Source organism: Xiphophorus couchianus, chromosome 17 (assembly GCF_001444195.1).
Source record: "Xiphophorus couchianus chromosome 17, X_couchianus-1.0, whole genome shotgun sequence".
In the NCBI taxonomy this organism is placed as follows: domain Eukaryota; kingdom Metazoa; phylum Chordata; class Actinopteri; order Cyprinodontiformes; family Poeciliidae; genus Xiphophorus; species Xiphophorus couchianus.
The window spans coordinates 12232016-12259175 of record NC_040244.1 but is presented as its reverse complement, the minus strand read 5'-3'; the positions used below and the strand labels follow the sequence as shown (position 1 = coordinate 12259175).

Here is a 27160-nt window from a genome sequence, read left to right as displayed (position 1 = left end):
TCGAAAATGTCAAAAAAACGACATAGTATACTATGTCGTTTTTTGACATTTTCGACGTCATGTCGTTTTTTTTTGGACATTTTCGACGTCATAGTATAGCATGTCGTTTTTTTGGACATTTTCGACGTCATAGTATAGCATGTCGTTTTTTTTTACATTTTCGACGTCATAGTATAGCATGTCGTTTTTTGGACATTTTCGACATCATAGTATAGGCATGTCGTTTTTTTGGACATTTTCGACGTCATAGTATAGCATTGTCGTTTTTTTTGGACATTTTCGACGTCATAGTATACTATGTCGTTTTTTTGGACATTTTCGACGTCATAGTATATAGCATGTCGTTTTTTTGACATTTTCGACGTCATAGTATAGCATGTCGTGTTTTTGGACATTTTCGACGTCATAGTATAGCATGTCGTTTTTTTGGACATTTTCGACGTCATAGTATAGCATGTCGTTTTTTTGGACATTTTCGACGTCCTAGTATAGCATGTCGTTTTTTTGGACATTTTCGACGTCATAGTATAGCATGTCGTTTTTTTGACATTTTCGAGGTCATAGTATAGCATGTCGTTTTTTTGACATTTTCGAGGTCATGCATGTCGTTTTTTTGACATTTTCGAGGTCATGCATGTTGTTTTTTTTGACATTTTCGGCATAGTTATGCATTTGTTTTTTGACATTTCGACGTCATAGTAGCATGTCGTTTTTTGGACATTTTCGACGTCATAGTATAGCATGTCGTTTTTTTTGGACATTTTCGACGTCATAGTATACTATGTTGTTTTTGGGACATTTTCCGACGTCATAGTACAGCATTTCGTTTTTTTTTGACATTTTCGACGTCATAGTTTAGCATGCCGTTTTTTTTGGACATTTTCGACGTCATAGTATAGCATGTCTTTTTTTTGACATTTTTTCGACGTCATAGTATAGCATGTCGCTTTTTTGACATTTTCGACGTGATAGTATAGCATGTCGTTTTTTTGGACATTTTCGACGTCATAGTATAGCATGTCGTTTTTTTGACATTTTCGACGTCATACTATAGCATGTCGTTTTTTTGGACATTTTCGACGTCATAGTGTACTATGACATTTTCCACGTCATGTTTTTTTTTTTTGGAACATGTTTCGCGACGCATAGTATATCGAAGCATGTCGTTTTTTTGGACATTTTCGACGTCATAGTATAGCATGTCGTTTTTTTGGACATTTTCGACGTCATAGTATAGCATGTCGTTTTTTTGACATTTTCGACGTCATAGTATAGCATGTCGTTTTTTTGGACATTTTCGACGTCATAGTATAGCATGTCGTTTTTTTCGACATTTTACGTCATAGTATACATGTCGTTTTTTTGGACATTTTCGACGTCATAGTATAGCATGTCGTTTTTTTGGACATTTTCGACGTCATAGTATAGCATGTCGTTTTTTTGACATTTTCGACGTCATGCATGTCGTTTTTTTGACATTTTCGAGGTCATAGCATGTCGTTTTTTTGACATTTTCGACGTCATAGTATAGCATGTCGTTTTTTGGACATTTTCGACGTCATAGTATAGCATGTCGTTTTTTTGGACATTTTCGACGTCATAGTATAGCATGTCGTTTTTTGGACATTTTCGACGTCATAGTATAGCATGTCGTTTTTTTGACATTTTCGACGTCATAGTATAGCATGTCGTTTTTTTGGACATTTTCGACGTCATAGCATGTCGTTTTTTTGACATTTTCGACGTCATAGTATAGCATGTCGTTTTTTTGACATTTTCGACGTCATAGTATAGCATGTCGTTTTTTTGGACATTTTCGACGTCATAGTATAGCATGTCGTTTTTTTGGACATTTTCGACGTCATAGTATAGCATGTCGTTTTTTTGGACATTTTCGACGTCATAGTATAGCATGTCGTTTTTTGGACATTTTCGACGTCATAGTATAGCATGTCGTTTTTTTGACATTTTCGACGTCATAGTATAGCATGTCGTTTTTTGGACATTTTCGACGTCATAGTATAGCATGTCGTTTTTTTGGACATTTTCGACGTCATAGTATAGCATGTTTTTTTTGGACATTTTCGACGTCATAGTATAGCATGTCGTTTTTTTGGACATTTTCGACGTCATAGTATAGCATGTCGTTTTTTTGGACATTTTCGACGTCATAGTATAGCATGTCGTTTTTTTGGACATTTTCGACGTCATAGTATAGCATGTTGTTTTTTGGACATTTTCGACGTCATAGTATAGCATGTCGTTTTTTGGACATTTTCGACGTCATAGTATAGCATGTCGTTTTTTGGACATTTTCGACGTCATAGTATAGCATGTCGTTTTTTTGGACATTTTCGACGTCATAGTATACTATGTCGTTTTTTTGGACATTTTCGACGTCATAGTATAGCATGTCGTTTTTTTGGACATTTTCGACGTCATAGTATAGCATGTCGTTTTTTGGACATTTTCGACGTCATACTATAGTATGCCGTTTTTTTGGACATTTTCGACGTCATAGTATATCGAAAATGTCAAAAAAACGACATAGTATACTATGTCGTTTTTTTGACATTTTCGAGGTCATGTTTTTTTTTTTTTGGACATTTTTCGACGTCATAGTATACTATGTCGTTTTTTTGACATTTTCGACGTCATAGTATAGCATGTCGTTTTTTGGACATTTTCGACGTCATAGTATAGCATGTCGATTTTTTTGGACATTTTCGACGTCATAGTATAGCATGTCGTTTTTTTGACATTTTCGACGTCATAGTATAGCATGTCGTTTTTTTGACATTTTTGACATCATACTATAGAATGCCGTTTTTTTGGACTTTTTCGACGTCATAGTATATCGAAAATGTCAAAAAAACGACATAGTATACTATGTCGTTTTTTTGACATTTTCGACGTCATGTCGTTTTTTTGGACATTTTCGACGTCATAGTATAGCATGTCGTTTTTTTGGACATTTTCGACGTCATAGTATAGCATGTCGTTTTTTTTTACATTTTCGACGTCATAGTATAGCATGTCGTTTTTTGGACATTTTCGACATCATAGTATAGCATGTCGTTTTTTTGGACATTTTCGACGTCATAGTATAGCATGTCGTTTTTTTGGACATTTTCGACGTCATAGTATACTATGTCGTTTTTTTGGACATTTTCGACGTCATAGTATATAGCATGTCGTTTTTTGACATTTTCGACGTCATAGTATAGCATGTCGTGTTTTTGGACATTTTCGACGTCATAGTATAGCATGTCGTTTTTTTGGACATTTTCGACGTCATAGTATAGCATGTCGTTTTTTTGGACATTTTCGACGTCCTAGTATAGCATGTCGTTTTTTTGGACATTTTCGACGTCATAGTATAGCATGTCGTTTTTTTGACATTTTCGAGGTCATAGTATAGCATGTCGTTTTTTTGACATTTTCGAGGTCATGCATGTCGTTTTTTTGACATTTTCGAGGTCATGCATGTTGTTTTTTTGACATTTTCGACGTCATAGTATAGCATGTCGTTTTTTGGACATTTTCGACGTCATAGTATAGCATGTCGTTTTTTTGGACATTTTCGACGTCATAGTATACTATGTTGTTTTTTGGACATTTTCGACGTCATAGTACAGCATGTCGTTTTTTTGACATTTTCGACGTCATAGTTTAGCATGCCGTTTTTTTGGACATTTTCGACGTCATAGTATAGCATGTCGTTTTTTTGACATTTTCGACGTCATAGTATAGCATGTCGCTTTTTTGACATTTTCGACGTGATAGTATAGCATGTCGTTTTTTTGGACATTTTCGACGTCATAGTATAGCATGTCGTTTTTTTGACATTTTCGACGTCATACTATAGCATGTCGTTTTTTTGGACATTTTCGACGTCATAGTGTACTATGACATTTTCCACGTCATGTTTTTTTTTTTTGGACATTTTCGACGTCATAGTATATCGAAGCATGTCGTTTTTTGGACATTTTCGACGTCATAGTATAGCATGTCGTTTTTTTGGACATTTTCGACGTCATAGTATACTATGTTGTTTTTTGGACATTTTCGACGTCATAGTACAGCATGTCGTTTTTTTGACATTTTCGACGTCATAGTTTAGCATGCCGTTTTTTTGGACATTTTCGACGTCATAGTATAGCATGTCGTTTTTTTGACATTTTCGACGTCATAGTATAGCATGTCGTATTTTTGACATTTTCGACGTGATAGTATAGCATGTCGTTTTTTTGGACATTTTCGACGTCATACTATAGCATGTCGTTTTTTTTGACATTTTCGACGTCATACTATAGCATGTCGTTTTTTTGGACATTTTCGACGTCATAGTACAGCATGTCGTTTTTTGGACATTTTCGACGTCATAGTACAGCATGTCGTTTTTTTGACATTTTCGACGTCATAGTATACTATGTCGTTTTTTGGACATTTTCGACGTCATAGTATAGCATGTCGTTTTTTTGGACATTTTCGACGTCATAGTATAGCATGTCGTTTTTTTGACATTTTCGACGTCATAGTATAGCATGTCGTTTTTTTGACATTTTCGAGGTCATGCATGTCGTTTTTTTGACATTTTCGAGGTCATGCATGTCGTTTTTTTGACATTTTCGACGTCATAGTATAGCATGTCGTTTTTTGGACATTTTCGACGTCATAGTATAGCATGTCGTTTTTTTGGACATTTTCGACGTCATAGTATACTATGTCGTTTTTTGGACATTTTCGACGTCATAGTATAGCATGTCGTTTTTTTGGACATTTTCGACGTCATACTATAGCATGTCGTTTTTTTTGACATTTTCGACGTCATACTATAGCATGTCGTTTTTTTGGACATTTTCGACGTCATAGTACAGCATGTCGTTTTTTGGACATTTTCGACGTCATAGTACAGCATGTCGTTTTTTTGACATTTTCGACGTCATAGTATACTATGTCGTTTTTTGGACATTTTCGACGTCATAGTATAGCATGTTGTTTTTTGGACATTTTCGACGTCATAGTATAGCATGTCGTTTTTTGGACATTTTCGACGTCATAGTATAGCATGTCGTTTTTTTGGACATTTTCGACGTCATAGTATAGCATGTCGTTTTTTTGGACATTTTCGACGTCATAGTATACTATGTCGTTTTTTTGGACATTTTCGATGTCATAGTATAGCATGTCGTTTTTTTTGACATTTTCGACGTCATAGTATAGCATGTCGTTTTTTTGGACATTTTCGACGTCATAGTATAGCATGTCGTTTTTTGGACATTTTCGACGTCATAGTATACTATGTAGTTTTTTTGACATTTTCGACGTCATAGTATAGCATGTCGTTTTTTGGGACATTTTCGACGTCATAGTATACTATGTAGTTTTTTTGACATTTTCGACGTCATAGTATAGCATGTCGTTTTTTTGGACATTTTCGACGTCATAGTATAAAGCATGTCGTTTTTTGGGACATTTTCGACGTCATAGTATATAGCATGTCGTTTTTTTGGACATTTTCGACGTCATAGTATAGCATGTCGTTTTTCTGGACATGTTCGACGTCATAGTATAGCATGTCGTTTTTTTGGACATTTTCGACGTCATAGTATAGCATGTCGTTTTTTTGACATTTTCGACGTCATAGTATAGCATGTCGTTTTTTTGGACATTTTCGACGTCATAGTATATCGAAAATGTCAAAAAAACGACATAGTATACTATGTTGTTTTTTTGACATTTTCCACGTCATGTCGTTTTTTTTGGACATTTTCGACGTCATAGTATACTATGTCGTTTTTTTGACATTTTCGACGTCATAGTATAGCATGTCGTTTTTTGGACATTTTCGACGTCATAGTATAGCATGTCGATTTTTTGGACATTTTCGACGTCATAGTATAGCATGTTGTTTTTCTGACATTTTCGACGTCATAGTATAGCATGTCGTTTTTTGGACATTTTCGACGTCATAGTATAGCATGTCGTTTTTTTGACATTTTTGACGTCATACTATAGAATGCCGTTTTTTTGGACTTTTTCGACGTCATAGTATAGCATGTTGTTTTTTGGACATTTTCGACGTCATAGTATAGCATGTTGTTTTTTGGACATTTTCGACGTCATAGTATATATAGCATGTCGTTTTTTTGGACATTTTCGACGTCATAGTATAGCATGTCGTTTTTTTGCACATTTTCGACGTCATGTCGTTTTTTTGACATTTTCGACGTCATACTATAGCATGTCGTTTTTTTGACATTTTCGACGTCATAGTATAGCATGTCGTTTTTTTGGACATTTTCGACGTCATAGTATACTATGTCGTTTTTTTGGACATTTTCGACGTCATAGTATATAGCATGTCGTTTTTTTGACATTTTCGACGTCATAGTATAGCATGTCGTTTTTTTGGACATGTTCGACGTCATAGTATAGCATGTCGTTTTTTTGGACATTTTCGACGTCATAGTATAGCATGTCGTTTTTTTGGACATTTTCGACGTCATAGTATACTATGTCGTTTTTTTGGACATTTTCGACGTCATAGTATATAGCATGTCGTTTTTTTTGACATTTTCGACGTCATAGTATAGCATGTCGTGTTTTTGGACATTTTCGACGTCATAGTATAGCATGTCGTTTTTTTTTGGACATTTTCGACGTCATAGTATAGCATGTCGTTTTTTTTGGACATTTTCGACGTCCTAGTATAGCATGTCGTTTTTTTTGGACATTTTCGACGTCATAGTATAGCATGTCGTTTTTTTGACATTTTCGAGGTCATAGTATAGCATGTCGTTTTTTTGACATTTTCGAGGTCATGCATGTCGTTTTTTGACATTTTCGAGGTCATGCATGTTGTTTTTTTGACATTTTCGACGTCATGTCGTTTTTTTGGACATTTTCGACGTCATAGTATAGCATGTCGTTTTTTTGGACATTTTCGACGTCATAGTATAGCATGTCGTTTTTTTTTACATTTTCGACGTCATAGTATAGCATGTCGTTTTTTGGACATTTTCGACATCATAGTATAGCATGTCGTTTTTTTGGACATTTTCGACGTCATAGTATAGCATGTCGTTTTTTTGGACATTTTCGACGTCATAGTATATAGCATGTCGTTTTTTTGACATTTTCGACGTCATAGTATACTATGTCGTTTTTTTGGACATTTTCGACGTCATAGTATATAGCATGTCGTTTTTTTGACATTTTCGACGTCATAGTATAGCATGTCGTGTTTTTGGACATTTTCGACGTCATAGTATAGCATGTCGTTTTTTTTGGACATTTTCGACGTCATAGTATAGCATGTCGTTTTTTTGGACATTTTCGACGTCATAGTATAGCATGTCGTTTTTTTGGACATTTTCGACGTCATAGTATAGCATGTCGTTTTTTTGACATTTTCGACGGTCATAGTATAGCATGTCGTTTTTTTGACATTTTCGAGGTCATAGTATAGCATGTCGTTTTTTTGACATTTTCGAGGTCATGCATGTCGTTTTTTGACATTTTCGAGGTCATGCATGTTGTTTTTTTGACATTTTCGACGTCATAGTATAGCATGTCGTTTTTTGGACATTTTCGACGTCATAGTATAGCATGTCGTTTTTTTGGACATTTTCGACGTCATAGTATACTATGTTGTTTTTTGGACATTTTCGACGTCATAGTACAGCATTTCGTTTTTTTGACATTTTCGACGTCATAGTTTAGCATGCCGTTTTTTTGGACATTTTCGACGTCATAGTATAGCATGTCGTTTTTTTGACATTTTCGACGTCATAGTATAGCATGTCGCTTTTTTGACATTTTCGACGTGATAGTATAGCATGTCGTTTTTTTGGACATTTTCGACGTCATAGTATAGCATGTCGTTTTTTTGACATTTTCGACGTCATACTATAGCATGTCGTTTTTTTGGACATTTTCGACGTCATAGTGTACTATGACATTTTCCACGTCATGTTTTTTTTTTTGGACATTTTCGACGTCATAGTATATCGAAGCATGTCGTTTTTTGGACATTTTCGACGTCATAGTATAGCATGTCGTTTTTTTGGACATTTTCGACGTCATAGTATACTATGTTGTTTTTTGGACATTTTCGACGTCATAGTACAGCATGTCGTTTTTTTGACATTTTCGACGTCATAGTTTAGCATGCCGTTTTTTTGGACATTTTCGACGTCATAGTATAGCATGTCGTTTTTTTGACATTTTCGACGTCATAGTATAGCATGTCGTATTTTTGACATTTTCGACGTGATAGTATAGCATGTCGTTTTTTTGGACATTTTCGACGTCATACTATAGCATGTCGTTTTTTTGACATTTTCGACGTCATACTATAGCATGTCGTTTTTTTGGACATTTTCGACGTCATAGTACAGCATGTCGTTTTTTGGACATTTTCGACGTCATAGTACAGCATGTCGTTTTTTTGACATTTTCGACGTCATAGTATACTATGTCGTTTTTTGGACATTTTCGACGTCATAGTATAGCATGTCGTTTTTTTGGACATTTTCGACGTCATAGTATAGCATGTCGTTTTTTTGACATTTTCGACGTCATAGTATAGCATGTCGTTTTTTTGACATTTTCGAGGTCATGCATGTCGTTTTTTTGACATTTTCGAGGTCATGCATGTCGTTTTTTTGACATTTTCAACGTCATAGTATAGCATGTCGTTTTTTGGACATTTTCGACGTCATAGTATAGCATGTCGTTTTTTTGGACATTTTCGACGTCATAGTATACTATGTCGTTTTTTGGACATTTTCGACGTCATAGTATAGCATGTCGTTTTTTTGGACATTTTCGACGTCATACTATAGCATGTCGTTTTTTTGACATTTTCGACGTCATACTATAGCATGTCGTTTTTTTGGACATTTTCGACGTCATAGTACAGCATGTCGTTTTTTGGACATTTTCGACGTCATAGTACAGCATGTCGTTTTTTTGACATTTTCGACGTCATAGTATACTATGTCGTTTTTTGGACATTTTCGACGTCATAGTATAGCATGTTGTTTTTTGGACATTTTCGACGTCATAGTATAGCATGTCGTTTTTTGGACATTTTCGACGTCATAGTATCGCATGTCGTTTTTTTGGACATTTTCGACGTCATAGTATAGCATGTCGTTTTTTTGGACATTTTCGACGTCATAGTATACTATGTCGTTTTTTGGACATTTTCGATGTCATAGTATAGCATGTCGTTTTTTTTGACATTTTCGACGTCATAGTATAGCATGTCGTTTTTTGGACATTTTCGACGTCATAGTATAGCATGTCGTTTTTTGGACATTTTCGACGTCATAGTATACTATGTAGTTTTTTTGACATTTTCGACGTCATAGTATAGCATGTCGTTTTTTGGGACATTTTCGACGTCATAGTATACTATGTAGTTTTTTTGACATTTTCGACGTCATAGTATAGCATGTCGTTTTTTGGGACATTTTCGACGTCATAGTATAAAGCATGTCGTTTTTTGGGACATTTTCGACGTCATAGTATATAGCATGTCGTTTTTTTGGACATTTTCGACGTCATAGTATAGCATGTCGTTTTTCTGGACATGTTCGACGTCATAGTATAGCATGTCGTTTTTTTGGACATTTTCGACGTCATAGTATAGCATGTCGTTTTTTTGACATTTTCGACGTCATAGTATAGCATGTCGTTTTTTTGGACATTTTCGACGTCATAGTATATCGAAAATGTCAAAAAAACGACATAGTATACTATGTTGTTTTTTTGACATTTTCCACGTCATGTCGTTTTTTTGGACATTTTCGACGTCATAGTATACTATGTCGTTTTTTTGACATTTTCGACGTCATAGTATAGCATGTCGTTTTTTGGACATTTTCGACGTCATAGTATAGCATGTCGATTTTTTGGACATTTTCGACGTCATAGTATAGCATGTTGTTTTTCTGACATTTTCGACGTCATAGTATAGCATGTCGTTTTTTGGACATTTTCGACGTCATAGTATAGCATGTCGTTTTTTTGACATTTTTGACGTCATACTATAGAATGCCGTTTTTTTGGACTTTTTCGACGTCATAGTATAGCATGTTGTTTTTTGGACATTTTCGACGTCATAGTATAGCATGTTGTTTTTTGGACATTTTCGACGTCATAGTATAGCATGTCGTTTTTTTGGACATTTTCGACGTCATAGTATAGCATGTCGTTTTTTTTGCACATTTTCGACGTCATGTCGTTTTTTTGACATTTTCGACGTCATACTATAGCATGTCGTTTTTTTGACATTTTCGACGTCATAGTATAGCATGTCGTTTTTTTTGGACATTTTCGACGTCATAGTATACTATGTCGTTTTTTTTGGACATTTTCGACGTCATAGTATATAGCATGTCGTTTTTTTGACATTTTCGACGTCATAGTATAGCATGTCGTTTTTTTGGACATGTTCGACGTCATAGTATAGCATGTCGTTTTTTTGACATTTTCGACGTCATAGTATAGCATGTCGTTTTTTTTGGACATTTTCGACGTCATAGTATAGCATGTCGTTTTTTGGACATTTTCGACGTCATAGTATAGCATGTCGTTTTTTTGGACATTTTCGACGTCATAGTATAGCATGTCGTTTTTTTGGACATTTTCGACGTCCTAGTATAGCATGTCGTTTTTTTGCACATTTTCGACGTCATAGTATACTATGTCGTTTTTTTTACATTTTCGACGTCATAGTATAGCATGTCGTTTTTTTGCACATTTTCGACGTCATGTCGTTTTTTTGACATTTTCGACGTCATACTATAGCATGTCGTTTTTTTGACATTTTCGACGTCATAGTATAGCATGTCGTTTTTTTGACATTTTCGACGTCATAGTATAGTATGTCGTTTTTTTGACGTCATAGTATACTATGTCGTTTTTTTTACATTTTCGACGTCATAGTATAGCATGTCGTTTTTTTGGACATTTTCGACGTCATAGTATAGCATGTCGTTTTTTTGACATCGACGTCATAGTATAGCATGTCGTTTTTTTGGACATTTTCGACGTCATAGTATAGCATGCTATACTATGACGTCGAAAATGTCAAAAAAACGACATGCTATACTATGATGTCGATAATGACAAAAAAACGACATACTATACTATGACGTCGAAAATGTCCAAAAAATGACATACTATACTACAGTGCTCCAAAAAATAAAGGGAACACTTAAACAACACAATATAACTCCAAGTAAATCAAACTTCTGTGAAATCAAACTGTCCACTTAGGAAGCAACACTGATTGACAATCAATTTCACCTGCTGCTGTGCAAATGGAATAGACAACAGGTGGAAATTATTGGCAATTAGCAAGACACACTCAATAAAGGAGTGGTTCTGCAGTTGGGACCACAGAGCACTTCTCAGTACCTGTGCTGTCTGGCTTATGTTTTGAATGTTGGTGGTGCTTTCACACTCGTGGTAGCATGAGACGGACTCCACAACCCACACAAGTGGCTCAGGTAGTGCAGCTCATCCAGGATGGCACATCAATGCGAGCTGTGGCAAGAAGGTTTGCTGTGTCTGTCAGTGTAGTGTCCAGAGGCTGGAGGGGCTACCAGGAGACAAGCCAGTACACCAGGAGACGTGGAGGAGGCCGTTGGAGGGCAACAACCCAGCAGCAGGATCGCTACCTCCGCCTTTGTGCAAGAAGGAACAGGAGGAGCACTGCCAGAGCCCTGCAAAATGACCTCCAGCAGGCCACAAATGTGCATGTGTCTGCACAAACGGTTAGAAACCGACTCCATGAGGATGGTATGAGGGCCCGACGTCCACAGATGGGGGTTGTGCTCACAGCCCAACACCGTGCAGGACGCTTGTCATTTGCCAGAAAACACCAGGATTGGCAAATTCGCCACTGGCGCCTTGTGCTCTTCACAGATGAAAGCAGGTTCACACTGAGCACATGTGACAGACGTGACAGAGTCTGGAGACGCCGTGGAGAGCGATCTGCTGCCTGCAACATCCTTCAGCATGACCGGTTTGGCAGTGAGTCAGTAATGGTGTGGGGTGGCATTTCTTTGGAGGGCCGCACAGCCCTCCATGTGCTCACCAGAGGTAGCCTGACTGCCATTAGGTACCGAGATGAGATCCTCAGACCCCTTGTGAGACCATATGCTGGTGCGGTTGGCCCTGGGTTCCTCCTAATGCAGGACAATGCTAGACCTCATGTGACTGGAGTGTGTCAGCAGTTCCTGCAAGATGAAGGCATTGAAGCTATGGACTGGCCAGCCCGTTCCCCAGACCTGAATCCGATTGAGCACATCTGGGACATCATGTCTCGCTCCATCCACCAACGTCACGTTGCACCACAGACTGTCCAGGAGTTGGCGGATGCTTTAGTCCAGGTCTGGGAGGAGATCCCTCAGGAGACCATCCGCCACCTCATCAGGAGCATGCCCAGGCGTTGTAGGGAGGTCATACAGGCACGTGGAGGCCACACACAATACTGAGCCTCATTTTGACTTGTTTTAAGGACATTACATTAAAGCTGGATCAGCGTGTAGTGTTATTTCACTTTAATTTTGTGTGTGGCTCCAAATCCAGGCCTCCATTGGTTAATAAATTTGATTTCCATTGATTTTGTTGTCAGCACATTCAACTTTGTACAGAACAAAGTATTCAATGAGAATATTTCTTTCATTCAGATATAGGTTGAGTTATTTGAGTGATCCCTTTATTTTTTTGAGCAGTGTATTTATGTGTATGTACATATTTTTACTTCACCTTACCCTGAGAATCAGATTGGATTGCACCATAAACTTTTCAGGATTTTAAACTATTATCAGTCTCATAACATGCTTTATAAAGTCTTTTTTCCACTGCTGAAAAAAATGACTTATAAAAAAAAACAGAGCCAGAAATTCAATATTTTTTATTTTTCTTAAAAAAAAAGAACAGCTCAGACACAAAAAAGCTAAAATATTCAGACTTTCTGAGAAACAGCATTACAACATAGTCTGATACCTTTAGTCACTTTCATATAAATCAAGCATGTTTTAAAAACAGTAAATCATGCCTCTGCTTTCAGAATGTCAAGAATAAACAGCCGTTACAAATGTCAATAAAAACCAAACAATACTCCAAGTATTTCTGAAGGGAAATAAATACATTTTAAAGCATAACGCTAAAAATACATTCTTTTCCCAGCAGAGACAAAAACAATTAAATAAGCACTTTGGTCTTCCTCCTCAAATGCTCTCGAGACATAAATGATAACGCTAGCAACTTAACAACTCGAACTTGTTTTGAGGCTTCTTTTATGTCAGCATCCTAATCACAACTTTACGTACCACGTAGGATTTCCTTCAGAGAATGATTTGAATTGTCAAAATAGAAAAGTGCTAGCTAGCGTTTACTTCCAACACAAGTGAGGTACATAGAAATGTGACCACAAAAACATTTGTAACTTTCTACCCCATAAAATCTGATGTTAAAGTGCATATTTCTCATTTGCATACAGACGTTACTAACATGCGTTGTCTCAGACCGGCTGTACGGCAGAGAGATCTGTGAAATCGAGTGAAGTATATAAAAATGCCTTTGATCAACACTGAACAACATAAAACAGCATCTTTAAAAGTAACTAACTCTCTGTTCAAGAACCTCAATGTGCCCAGGAGACTGAAACTGCTGAAGTTTATCTACAAATTACACAAAACGAAGGTTTTGCTGCTTGTTAGAACACACTCAGTTTTTATTTGTCCTAAGCTATATAAGGAGAGGTTCTCTATCTACACATGTATTGCTGTAAATACTGCTGAGGCCTGAAACAATCTGGTTTTAATCAATGATTGTTTGTTGAAGTGCTGCCGTGTTCTGCCAGGTGAGAACAAGTCATGGATCTATTTTCTCAGCTACACCAGACAGCGCTATCTCCGTCATGAAATGTAATGTCTACAATGTGGGGTTTAAACTGTTTGCTGCAGATATGTAACCATTATCAGCATTAGATAGATACAGTGTTACCCTCTTCATGTTTTGCCTTTGAGTTAAAAAAAAAAAAGAAAAGAAGGTAATGTGCAGCTGAGAACATAACTTATGTTCATAACGTGTTTTCCAGAAGGCAAAAATAGCTTCGTCTTGTGTTACATGAACACAAAAGTTGTACAACCTAGAATTAAAACAAAACTTAAGTAGAAACACTGAGAGGGTAAATAAATAATCTGAATTGCACAAAGTGGAAACATAGAAGGTCAGGAAACTGATATGTCCAGACTGAGATGCAGTTTCTCTTTATTGTCATGATTTGATCTTCCAAAGCTGCGAACAGAAGAGAGAAACAGATTAGACTACAAATGGCATCAAAACTGTTGGCTATGCAGAAATTATTAACCTTACATTAAAAGCTTTTCTGTTTTTTTTTGCCAGAAACGTACATATTCATAATTAGAATGTTTTCATTACATCTGAACAGTTACTTTTCATGTATTGACTAATAATGCAAAATATAAAAAATAATTGTGCACACAGGTTCAGATTTATGCACTAATCTTTGGTAAAATAAATTTTAGCAGGTTGCAGAGAAAAAATATGTTTCTAATAACAAACAAATGGGTGCAATTTTGACAAAAATGTTTGAGTTCAGTTAAACTGTCAGACTCCACCTTTGATATGGTGAAAGGTCAAGTATCCTGACAGTCTAATGCCAAAAGTTTTTTGATGTTTACAAATAATCTGGTTTCTCTGCAGCTCATTAAAGGTCATCCATCCAAAATTAGTGCAGGCCAATAAACATTTGAGGTGATATTAATTATGTAAACCCTATTAAAATATGAAAAAGTCATTTAAATTGTTACAGAATCATCCGTCCTAGAAGACTAAGTGTTTAAAAACAAAAGCGTGTATGTAAATGGCCTGACCGTTTACAACTGGATCAGAGGAAAGAACAAGAGACTAAGTGGGTCATTGCAGTTTCTGTTTTATTATGTTTTGCTGATCCAAGTTGAGTTGATTGGGACAACACTATGATAACTGTTCAATCTGAATCCTCTACAAGATAAAACATTAACTGGACAGGGCAGAGAGTTGGCTTTCTGGTTGTGAAAACAGTGATTATCCAGATCAATGTGACAAAGTTTTATTTGTCCTCTGCTGATGACTGCTGAGAAAATACTTTCAATAAACAAAAAATCTCTGGATCTTTTTAAACGTGACACTAAGAACGTTTTGGTTGGTTGCTGATCTTGATGAGAACAGTTCTTTCCTAGCTAAAGGAGCATCAGAACTAAAAAAGACCCGGCAATATAGAATAGTTTTGGAAATAGAAGTCAAAGTATTTATAATACTCTACAGTTAGGACTTTATTGCTGTTACCTTGAGATTAAATCCTAGTAAGTCAGAAATGACTCCTGACACAGCAGACAGGATGACGACCTGGGTGATGTTGTAGAGCAGAGGGTTCATGGTCAAACCGTACAACCTGAACGGAGTGTCCAGCTCCTGGACAGAGAGAAAAATCAGACAGCAGTGTAAGAAATCCAAACCGTCTGGATCTAAGATGAGTTATGAGGCTGAGAGTTGGTACCTTGAGTAGCTTGGTAGCCAGTTTCAGAACATTATTGACCAGCGTCAGCTCCTCCTTCTTGTTCGGCTTCTTCTCCATCTTTAGATAGAGGTTGATCTACGAGAGACGGAACAGGTCAGTGCGACTGTGGGAGCAAAATCCTCTGCTGCATCTGCAGTCTGCATTATACCTGTTCAGTGAGCAGGATGGAGGTGTTGCTGTACTTCTTGCTGGTTTCTGAGCCCAGAGTGACAAACCTGAGCAGGAACAGAGACAAACTGGTGCACCAGATCACCAGCTCCCAGTTATAGTGATACTCCAGGAACGTTTCATGGACGTGGAGAAGCTGGAGGAAGACGGAGAGGCAGATTGGTTGAGTAGAAGACAAACTTGTAGATATTGTTACTGCAATTGGGCTCCTATTCTATAACTTAAGTTTATTTCCCCTTATGTGCCAAGAAAAAAACATCAGAATGTTGAAAAACTAAACTGACACTTACAGATACAACCCAGCCAAATACTAAGTCTTTAAAACGTTTCTTCCAATAAAGTACCGCCATTAGAATTAAACAGCCAAGTTGTGTTGAACAAAATGTCGCCCCAAAGCCACCTTAATGTTGCAAAAACTCCCTTTTGACACATCTAATACAGATGTTTAAAGCCTTAAAATAAATCTCTTAGGATAATCTCACGTTGGGACTTAAAGCATGAATTGATTGAAGAGAAAATAATTAAAGGTTATATTTTTCAACTTGAGTTCAGACTGTTGACCAGGGCTTCATAAAGTGTCTGTTAACCATTAAAGTCTAATTTTCTCACCTGGGCACAGCAGATGAAGACCACTGACAGAGTGAGGAGGAAGGCAGAGGACACAATGACGTCCACTGAGCGCTGAGGACCTCGTCTCTGCAAATTCATTCAGATTTGAATCACGTCTTCCAATAAAACCTCTGTCAGATAATGAATATGTATTATTAGTCGTGTACCTTGAGGTAGGAGCGCAGCGACAGCCACATCTTAATGTTCTGAACTTTCTTCAGTCTAAAATGTGGGACTTCAGACTTCCTGGCTCTGCGGGCCGACGTCAGGTGACCAAACAGTTTGGCGAACAGCAGCCTCTGAAATCCAGAGATCAGAGGAGCTACAAACACCTGCCGGTTTTATGGGAAATTATGCAGGATTTCATTATCTTACCTGTTTGTAGGTCCTCTCTGCTACGCTGAGCAGGAAGAAGAAGAGCCATATAAGGCAAACACGCACCAGAAAGCTGAGTGTTACCATGGTGATCACCAAGGCATCAGATTCAGAGCCTCCCCCCAAAACAACAGAGAGTATCTCATTGGCTGAAAGCGTGGTGAACTGATCCAGGTCGCAGTACTGGATCAACCTATGGAGGGAGGAAATGTGGAAATCAGGAAAGTTTCCAACATGAAATGATTTTAGGAACATTGGAGTTTGCTGTACCTGTAGACAAACGGTGTGAGTCCGAGTGTGACTGAGACCAGGTTCCCAAACACCTGGTAGCCAATACCAGGAGTGTAGAGGTTCACCTGAACACAGAGAGGAACGTCAGCGTGGTTGACTCAATAAAACGTTAATTTCCTTCCACAGGTACTCAAATTGCCGCTCACTCTGTTCATGATCATTCCACTGATCTCTAGGACGGACATGTCGGCCTTCTTGCATTCGTTTCCCTCCCAAACGATGGCGCTCACCCTCTCCAGGCCAGGGTTGGAGCTGTGCAGCCAGGGAATATGACTCTGCAGCAAAAACAACAACCAATGACTATTTAACACAAAACTCAGAAAACGTAAATATTATCAAGAAAAAAACACTTAATACACAATGTTTTGTTGTGGCCTGGAAAGACTACTGACTCGTGCAACAGGCATCCTCTTAGTTCATTGTTGGCTGTTTAAAGAGTTACATCTAAGCATATATGTAAAAAGTTGAGTGGAAGGAAAAAATACGCAAGGATAAACAGAGTCCTGACCAACTTAAGGTTTATGCTGTATGGAGTGTAAACAATATAAAGGATCATATATGTTGAATGCTTGGTCAGTGAAAGAACAGAGATTGGAAAAAGAGTGTACTTTCTGGAAGTCATTTATAAAAACCTCAGTATCTAAAAGAAACAACAGACCAGATTTCACTATGCTGATCTTCCCATCCTCCTAAATAAGGGTTAAAATGCCAAACTCTTAAAATACATCAGAACAGAGGCATAAAATTCAACAAGCTGAGCTGTAAATATCTGGACTATATGCTTTCACACCTGATGGAAAGGGTCGTCCCTGTATTCCTTCTTAGATGGAGGACATACAGATGTCCCTCCTCCTTCTCCCTCTGCAAAAACAACAATCACAGTATAAGCCATCATGCTGGAGCCCAAAGTTTCCCATGAATGTTTAAACCGTCCCACCTGTCTCTGAGGTGCAGGACGACCTGCATTCTGCACAGTGCAGGAAGTCCTCCCACATCAGGTCCTCTGTTTCCGACTCATGCCGAGTGCTCTCAGAGTCCTGGGTTCTCATGCTGGAACATCTGGAGCTGCAGCTGGTGCCGGATTTGGGAACATCCTGAAAGACGAAAACAAAGGGTTGTGATTTTTAAGAAGCAGATTCTGTGTGGTTTTTCTTTTAATCAGACTAAGTGGTTTACCTCCACAGCGTAGTGTTTCTTGTAAAGATGTGTGTTTTTGCGGTTTCTGAGTGTACCGTCGCTGTTCTTTCTCTCGGATGCCCTGCGGAGGGCGCTGTAGGACGCTTCAGGATCCTCCTCACTAGAAGCTTCATCAGATGCAGGCTCCTTAAAAGCCAAACAAATAAAGTAGTGAGAAATGTTCCCTGATGTCTTTGTAAATCTAATAAAGTCGAGTGAATTTCTGAGTCAATACCTTATTGCCACCTGCCATGAGCAGCCCTGAGCTGTGCGGTGCGTGAGAGTATGAGGGCTGGATGTGAGGGGTCCAGCACGCCTCGTCTGGCCGGGTCAGTAGGTCACATTTCTGCTCTGGCAGCTGAAGCCCCTCGGTGCTGCGGTTGGTCACCCGACCATCCAGAGACACGTAGCCGTTATCTGTCTCTGTCGATTTATCGATGGACAGCTTGGACTTCTTAGATCTACAGAGGAAGGGAGGCGAGTGACCAGAGTCAGCGGATCGGTCGTCATTCGGTCTTTATAAGATGCACACAACACAACATCAATAATACAGAGGGTCATGTGTCATATACTGAACTGGAGATGAATCCACATACTGCAAATATGGTATTACTGCAGACAAAATAAATTGTAGCACACTTGTTAAATATTGGTTTTAGGAATGGGCGAATAGGTAAGTGAATTATTAAAGGGCATATATCCTTTTACAGCCGAAAATGATAAAAACACGAAATAATTTTTTTCCCCGTCTCAAGTCATGCTCGCTAAAACAGATAAATCACTATTATGTGAGGATGAGTTAGCATTTGCAACAGCACAAACTGGAAATTTCACACTCTAATCACAGGAGGATTAATTGGTTTAAAAAATAATTTTACCATGGGGTTATAAAGTAAATATTTCAGATTCAAGGGTAGGAACAAAGAGATGACATTTTATGGTAAAGATACTACACAAACAGCGAGACTATTAAGCTATTTGTCAGCATAAAAATGTATTAGGTAAGAAAATGCTCTCTTTTTCCTTTGTGCCTGAGCCAAGTGAAGGACAGAAGAGTGAACTCGTCTTCCATCCACCATTGTTTCAGTATAAAATGACTTTCATGTTTCTTGTGGAAAAAGCTGTTTATAAACTTACTGAGATCGAGTCACATGACAGGATGTTTCGACTTTTACATTATTGTAGCATCTATTTCCAGATCCTTTAGAGTAGTGCCTTTTTAAAATATTCAAAAGCTTGGGAAGCTGAAACAAATGCCTTGAGCTCATATGTTTCTTCTTAACATTTTTGCATTTTAAAAAATGCATGTTATATGCCCTTTAATAAGAAAATCAAGTGAGATGTTCAGGTTTCTTTTCACTAGATAAAGTGACACTGATGGATAAAATAACCCAAGACTGAAATCTTATTAGAGGGAAAACATGGACGGGAGGAAGCATGCTTCGTTTAAACACAACCTTAATCAGCAGATTAATCACAACAAAATTAGCTGCAAAATCCTTCAACTGCTCAATAAAAAAACAACAAACTGATTTGGTGCTGCAAGGAATCAACAGAAACTTTGGTTTTAGATCAGCTGAATTAAGACTTTATTTCTCAGAAGGGTTCAAGGCGACAGTAAAGGATGTTGCAGCTGAGGAAGCACAGTAAAGTCTGAGGCAAGGCTGGCTCTTATTCCGTTTAAAACTTTACACACTACTGCCAAATTTCACATTTTAATAAACTGTATTTTGTGTGATTAAATAAACCAGATATTTCTTTACTTTTCCCAAAGCGCAGCCTCGTCTCTTTGCATCGTCTCATCACAGAAACCAGGAGAATGAAAATACACACCCAGCTTTACAGATATCATGCCAGAAATCTTGGAAGAAAGCGCCCAGGCTGTATGTGGTGCTGGCTGAGTGAGAGTGTGGCGCCCCCTCCTGTGTGTTATCGGTAGTGCTAGACCCGTCTCCTTCCCTATGCACCTCCATCTGAGATGCCTTCCTCAACTTCCTTCAGTTTGGAAAGAACGGAGATTAGAGAAAAGACTTAGAGAAAACCAAGAGGCCAGAGACGGGAAAGTCTTCAGATTAAGGCTGACACAGGATTTAAATCATTAAAAAAAACCTTCACATTGGTGTTATTATTCTGCAAAAGTAAATATTTAATGAACTCGTTAAAGCAAAGCATCACAAAAGTGGATAGATGAAGTTTTTAATGCTTATTTTCTCTACTGTTGCAGAATTTACCCTTTCAACAAATTATTCCAAATAAGCCACTCAGGTCAAAGAAAATGTTGAACAGATCTAGAAATATGATTTTCTCATTTTAAAGTCAAGATAATCATGTTATGATCACTGATAGGAGAAAAGGAAAGGGGTGATTTACTGTTAATGTTTCCTCTATAAAGAGTCTCCGCTTGAAGGTTTATACTGGATGTCATAATGACGTGTCAAAAGTAACAAATCAGTAAATAAGGATATCATTGAAGAGTTAAACTCATTTAGTTAAATAACACAGTTCTATTTCTGCTAGTTTTATAGCCAAGAAAATTCTAAGGTGAAGCAGCTCAAAAAGTGCATAAAATTATCAACATCCCTCAAGGACGGCAGGTTGTAAAGAATGATTTCACAGCATGTTGTTGGGAAGTTGAGTGGAAGGGAGAACTACAGTAGAAAAGGTTTAGCTACCAACGGTGAAAATTGCAGCCTTGAGAGGATTGTGAAGACATTTTAATATTTGGAGGAGATTTGCGAGGCGTGACTTGTGGCCCGAGTCACTGATTATGCAGACATGGACTACAAATATGTTTTATTACTTGGTCTTATGCTCCTATTACTCAGGAAACTGAATTTTGGATTTTATTTTGGCTAAAAACTATAATCAGCTAAATTAACTGAAAAACAGTTCAAATATTTCACTCTAATGCATTTATACATGTTTAAATTGACTAAAATCTACTTTTCAATAACATTTTGAGTTATTGAGATGTATTTGTATTAATGAACTGAACTGAAACTGGCTATAAATCTCGTTATATTCTGCTCTGATCCCCTCCGGCCGTCCTTCAACTGAATTAAAAACCGCTAAAGAAAGAACTGTCCCCCAAATTCTTTCCTAAAACAGAGGATCAGTTTTCTTCTGGGGTCGGAAAACTGGCAGCAGCATGCTGATGAGCATGAAGCCAACAAACTGGAAACACTCCAAACACAGCAAACAAACACACCACTGCAAGTCAAGATTCATGTTTTAACCTCTTTATCAGATGTCCCTACATCACTTTACTGACTTACAGCTGATTATTTTATCAGCTCGGAAAAAATTTGTCATTTTCTTCTCCTAATTTAACTTAAAATCCTTTCTGTCGCCACATTCCTTCAGCAGCTCACCTGCGTCTCTTCCCCCCGCTGCTGGAGGTGGGTTTGGGGGTTCTGGTGGAGACGATCTGACAGTGGACGGTTCCCAGCAGCAACATGAGCCAGATGGCTCCGAACACCTCTGTGACTGGGATCCCATGAGGCTGAGAGATGGACACATACAGGGCGGCTGCTGCCACTGAGGAGAACCAGGGACAAACAACCAACAACGATTAGTCTGGTTCAGTTCCTTCTTCGGTCCCAATTATCTCCATCAGGGCAGTACAAGTCCATCCAACTGTCCACTTCTATTAGTTTTATCTGTGATATTATTGCCAGGAACTTGAAGCCCGTTCATCAAAATTGGCAGCTAGAAATGCCTCCATCAATACATTTATAAGAAAAATCAAAAACAGGACTCTAAAGTTAAGAAGGGTTACAAACACACTTCTGAAGTATGAAATTTAATTTTCTTGTTTTCAATGTCTGGATAAGGAAGGAAAATATAATTTTTTTCAGATGTATTCCCTTCTCCATCTTCATTCTTATTTAATTTGTTACTTTTATCCTCTTGTCCAGCCTCTTTTATTCCAAATCCCTTCATCCTTTCTAACTTCACTCATCCTTTCCTTCCTTCTTTGTGTCTTTCTTTCCTTTTGGGGAATTTTTCTACATGAGAAAACATGTAGGAACATTTTTAAATCAGCATCTGGCAGATCAGATAAAATCCTGCAGGAAGTACTGATGATACTGGTGATTCAAGCAAAGAAACATATTAGCAGCTGATTACTCTGTCAAGTTTGTTGTCACAGTTAAATTGAGCATAATGTTTGGGGGGAAACAATGCTACAATGGAGCAATAATGTACTTTGTCCAGCCTAGTTTGGTGGAAACCCTTCATGTTGGTGTGTTGGGTTGGTGATCTGGATGGAGACACTAAAACAGCCTGTAAACCTGACTTAGGAACTAAGTCTGTGTTCAAAACATCAGCAGAGTGTTTAAAAAAAAAGAAGTGCTGCATATTCTACTCAAGCAAAAGTTGACCAATGTCTGGCTGCTGTAACCAGATATTCCCATCCCAGATGATCAGACTACACTCTCCAGTTTCTCTGCATTACTCTGTTTTACCTCAAAAAGGATTTTAGGCATCGCCTTGCAAGGGTTTTATTGAGTAAAGGTGATCAGGCTGGATTCTCTCTACCGCTTATTCTGCTTGTCATTGCCTTGTTGATGCATCCATTTAAGGACATTTCCTCTTCTGCATGAGGTGTCATGATCAAGTATTGCAATGTAGTTAAGCTGCTCTTTGACATGTAGAATGAGATCTGAGGTCAGAGTGAGAAACTGTACCATGATGCCTGAACCACCGTGCTTCACACCACAGTGGCGCGATCGTCTGATAAACTGCCTGCTTCAGTTCAAAGTGTTGCTCCATTTCAATTTAGGTCAGTCAATATGCCCTCTTCAACCCCAGCCCAGAGGAGTTTTGCTAATATCTGACATTAACTTTGGGTCCTAAATTTTAACAGAGCACACAGGCATCTGCAGACATTTGTTGAGCCCTGCACATTTTACACTATTGGTCTTAATTTAGTATGTTGGGGAGAAATGAGGTCAGTCCTACCTTGCAGCAGATACAGAGCCAACAGGAGAAGGAAAATGCCTTTGGAGGTGACCTGAATCCACCATCGGTAGAAGAACGGGAAGAAGACTACTCTGACGATGCCCTTCCTGGTCAGGGACGTCCACGGACTCTCTGGCTTGGCCTTGGCAAACGCTGAACCTGAGAACCAAACGGGTTTCAGCTCATTATCTTTCAGCAAAGCACAGAAGAGTGTGACCGAGTGTTTCCAGTTTCTGTCGTCACCTCTGACTAAATCCACATCTATCAGATCTGGTTTGAGATGTCCAGTCTTCTTTGGCTTGTTCCTCAAGCCCTGCAGGGGGAGACAGAGACACAGTTAAAGCCACACATACATGGAAATCAAACTCTTTAAACTGAGGGCGTTCACTGGTGGAATCAAGAACAGGTTCTAAGCTTTATCCACTCACTTCTGGAGGGTTTTTCTATACATCCAGCATCTACCAGCTCTACTCAGCAGTTTTTTTATGGCTCCTAAAGGTCTCAGTCGTTGAAAGTGAGTTGTCGGTGTGTGTGTGCCAGCTGTAGAGCTGGACAGGGCCCAGGGAATACACCTCCCCTGTTCTTAACTTCCTGCACCAGTGTGTCACTTCCTCTTATGAAGCAGCGAGTTGGTTAGTGTGTTTACACACAGACTCAATGAAAAGCTGGGCTGCAGCTTTACATGTTATAGAATTTCAATATACTGCTTAAAGTCTAGTTTGTAGGCTTTCATATTAGTGTCTGAAAGTAAACAGACAAAGTAATGTTTTTAATTATTTTATATATAGAAATGAGAGGGGGGGGGGGTATTCAACCCAACTTGGTCCTTTATGGAAATTAATCACTCCCCTTGGCTAACTTTGTATCAAGTGTTTATTCTGACTAGCAATGAATTCTACCTCACTCTAGTTTGCAGACCTTTTTCAATTAACAGCATTAATAGTTTTTAAATTTTGCCACTGTGTCCAAGTTGGATTTAATTGGATTTAGGTGCGAACTTTGACTAGGTGTTTCCAAAACTTTTCTCTTTTTTGGAGTGATTTAGAAGTGGATATGGAACATTTTATTTTTGTTTACACAAGTTGTCTTAATCTGACATTTAATTTGTTTGATGATCTGAAACATTTAAGTATTAAAAAAAAAAAAACTAACTGAAAACATTTTCTTTTTCATGACACCGTGCATTTATTTTTGGCAAACATCCTGGATCAATTTTTATAGTTGAAAAGAAAAGTGGTTAGTGTCAGGCTAACATTTACACAAACATATCGCGTCCTGTTATCAGTCACCAATGAGATAGTGGTCTCTTTATCTGAAAACGGCTCACCCAACAAGCTAAATCACTGTTTGCACAGCGTAATCAGGGTGTAAAGCTGGCAGCAGCTGACCAATAACTTCCTGTTAGATTTACTGCAACGTAGTGCTTGGTAAACCCATTGCTCTGTGCTATTTAAAGCCTTAAGCAAATGTTCCCACACTGATTAACTCAGGATTAATAGTTTTCCATGTCATTAATAATCTAATGCTCTACATTTACTAGTAAAATTGCCTTTAGCTTAATCCATTAAAATAAAATGTAATTTTTGATTTTACCAGCAGGAGGCTTTTGGGTTGAACCCTGAGAAAAGTGTAATTCATAAAACGTCCTCTTCAAACAATAATAGCTGTAAGTGAAATAAGGAGTTCTTTTGGGATTTGCATCACAAATTAAAGAGCTCTAAAGCATCAACTATTCTGGCATTTACTTTTTAAACATCTTATTTGTTTTATTTTAATCAAACATACAATTAACAGTGGAACTCTGCACATATTGACTTATTTTTAAACATTTGTCGATGTTGGGTAACTTGAAAACTGCAGGAACAATAATGGAAGATGCATTGTGCTAAAAATAGAGCTACAGTAAAGTTACATGAAACAACTACTCTAGATTTATGAGTCAAGTTTTTATTAGCCTGTAAGCAGCTTAATTACCCCTTGGTAAGGGTGAAAAGGACACAACTGGTGCAGGACTGACAGTCTGCCTGCTGCAGAGACCTTTGAGAGAGCCGAGCCAAGGTCAAACGCAGCCCTGCGTTTGTAAAACACAGGTCTTTGTGTTTTAGAGAAGATGGTGCAACTTTCAGAGAGGAGGAGACACGGTTCACTATCGCCACAAATGATTTCATTCTGAATACAGTCCTGCAGCACCACAGTTACGCAACAGACCTACAGCATCTTGCAGATGTTTTCATACTTCCTGGCATTACATCCACATACTTCAGTGAATTTTACTGGGATTTTATGCAACAAATGACCGCAAAACAGGACATAATTGTGAAATTAAATGAAAATCTAATAAAAGGGCACATGTACACACCCCTTTACTGTAATACCTCTAAAATTCTGTACAATAAATTGCCTTTCAAAGACATCTAGTTAGCAAACCAGCCAGAAAAATAGGGACGTATTCAAGTATTTTCGAATTGAACTGAAATGAATTTAGAGGAATGTTTTGAGAAAGTTTTTAGTTGCGTCTCCAAAAACCTGATCTGGAAAAAGACGCTCTGGTCAGATGAGACCAAAGTGTGGAGGGGAACTGGTACTGCACATTACAGCACAAATACCATCACCATGGTGAAACACGGTGCTGGCAGCATCAAGCTGCGGCAAAGCAGGTTGGAGTTGGGAGATAAATTCTGGAAGAAAACCGCTCCAGCAGGACAATGACGAGTTAAACTCCTGACCTGAATCAAACCGATTCACATCCCAGATGGCTAGCAGCTGTAACAAGGGGGGCTGAATAGAAAAGCATGCCACACTTTTCAGATTTTTATTGGTCAAAATGTTGAAACCCATCTATCATCATCGTTTCGATACCCAATAATGCAGCACTTGGTCCTGATAAAACACAATGAAGTGTGTGGTTGGAATGTGGTTAAATAATTTAGCAAGGCACCATAGGAGGGGCTGATTCCCAGGAACACAATGAACTTTCATGCACAACACACACATACACCATTCCCTCATTATCCTGCAGTTTAGGCCTTTACCTGACACCATGGTATGATCCTCTGCTAACACCGTTTTAATTACACAAACACAAAGCAATTAATAACACAGTTATTAAAGAGAATAATATTTTCAGCACAAATAAAATGTGCTTTTAAATTAGCAGATAGAATAATTTCAAACCTTGTTATTCTGGTAAATCATTCGTCCCACTTCTCCTCTACAACCATCGACCCGACCTCTGTGCCGTTTGATTATCGTTACACTTTGCTGGGCTGACACAAACCAGCTCAATAAAATGAAGAATAAGGTTTTCGTCGTGTGTAAATTAAAATGACAGAAACACAGGAAGTGTGTGATCCTAAAACATTTTATTGAGGTCAACAATCATTTCAGTTGTCTGTGGCATTAAAGAAAAAAAAATGTTTTACTTGATGCCGCTCTGACTCCATGACTCATCATGCTGTGGTCCCACCCACCCAGACAACTCCAATTACTTCCAACTACGGCTGCATGTTAACCTTCCTGCAGCCATTTTTAACTCATCAATCTGAACGCAGGCAGGGTTAGTGTGCAACACTGCAGCTGATGTCAAACCAACCACATACTAACGCTCTATGGCGAGGGTGAGAGGACATGCACAGTGGGACGCCCTGCTGCGTACTCACCAGAGAAATAAACTGCAGAGAGGAGGAGGGAAGGATGGACGGAGGAGGAAATGGCCAGAGAGGAAAGAGTTAAAAGAAAAGCACCGGAAAAGAACTGATGGTGCAGCGACATGGAGTCAAAATGAGTGAGAGTCAGAGAGCGGAGAAATAAAACCAGACAAATGAGTGGAGACTGAGAAAAGGCAAAGAATGACAGAATACGAACTGGAAATAAAGAGTGAGCTAATTAAACATAAAAGCAACATACCTTTATTTCTCTTTGCTCCACTGATTTCTCCCAAATCTGCTGGTCATAGGCTCCGATCTG

General features: G+C 38.2%; 1 protein-coding gene across 6 annotated transcripts in view; it reads right to left on the bottom strand.

Annotated features, from left to right (window-relative positions):
- Positions 1–14033: 14033 nt before the first annotated feature.
- LOC114160940 (putative homeodomain transcription factor 2) overlaps positions 14034–27160 on the bottom strand; it is a 36603-nt gene continuing 23476 nt past the window's right edge. For 4 of the 6 annotated variants that reach the window (XM_028043887.1, XM_028043886.1, XM_028043889.1 and 1 more), the window contains 19 exons: positions 27101–27157; positions 26854–26865; positions 23438–23507; positions 23195–23353; positions 21604–21769; positions 20066–20227; positions 18468–18693; positions 18233–18379; positions 17994–18150; positions 17847–17917; positions 17203–17331; positions 17036–17121; positions 16766–16958; positions 16558–16689; positions 16391–16477; positions 15762–15917; positions 15593–15688; positions 15382–15507; positions 14034–14328 (listed from right to left, as the gene is read on the bottom strand). In XM_028043887.1, coding sequence (XP_027899688.1) covers positions 14308–14328; positions 15382–15507; positions 15593–15688; positions 15762–15917; positions 16391–16477; positions 16558–16689; positions 16766–16958; positions 17036–17121; positions 17203–17331; positions 17847–17917; positions 17994–18150; positions 18233–18379; positions 18468–18693; positions 20066–20227; positions 21604–21769; positions 23195–23353; positions 23438–23507; positions 26854–26865; positions 27101–27157 — 2253 coding nt within the window. In that variant the 3' untranslated portion in view covers positions 14034–14307. The remainder of the gene's footprint in view (positions 14329–15381; positions 15508–15592; positions 15689–15761; positions 15918–16390; positions 16478–16557; positions 16690–16765; positions 16959–17035; positions 17122–17202; positions 17332–17846; positions 17918–17993; positions 18151–18232; positions 18380–18467; positions 18694–20065; positions 20228–21603; positions 21770–23194; positions 23354–23437; positions 23508–26853; positions 26866–27100; positions 27158–27160) is intronic. The other 2 variants (XM_028043891.1, XM_028043890.1) reach the window with 2 other exon arrangements.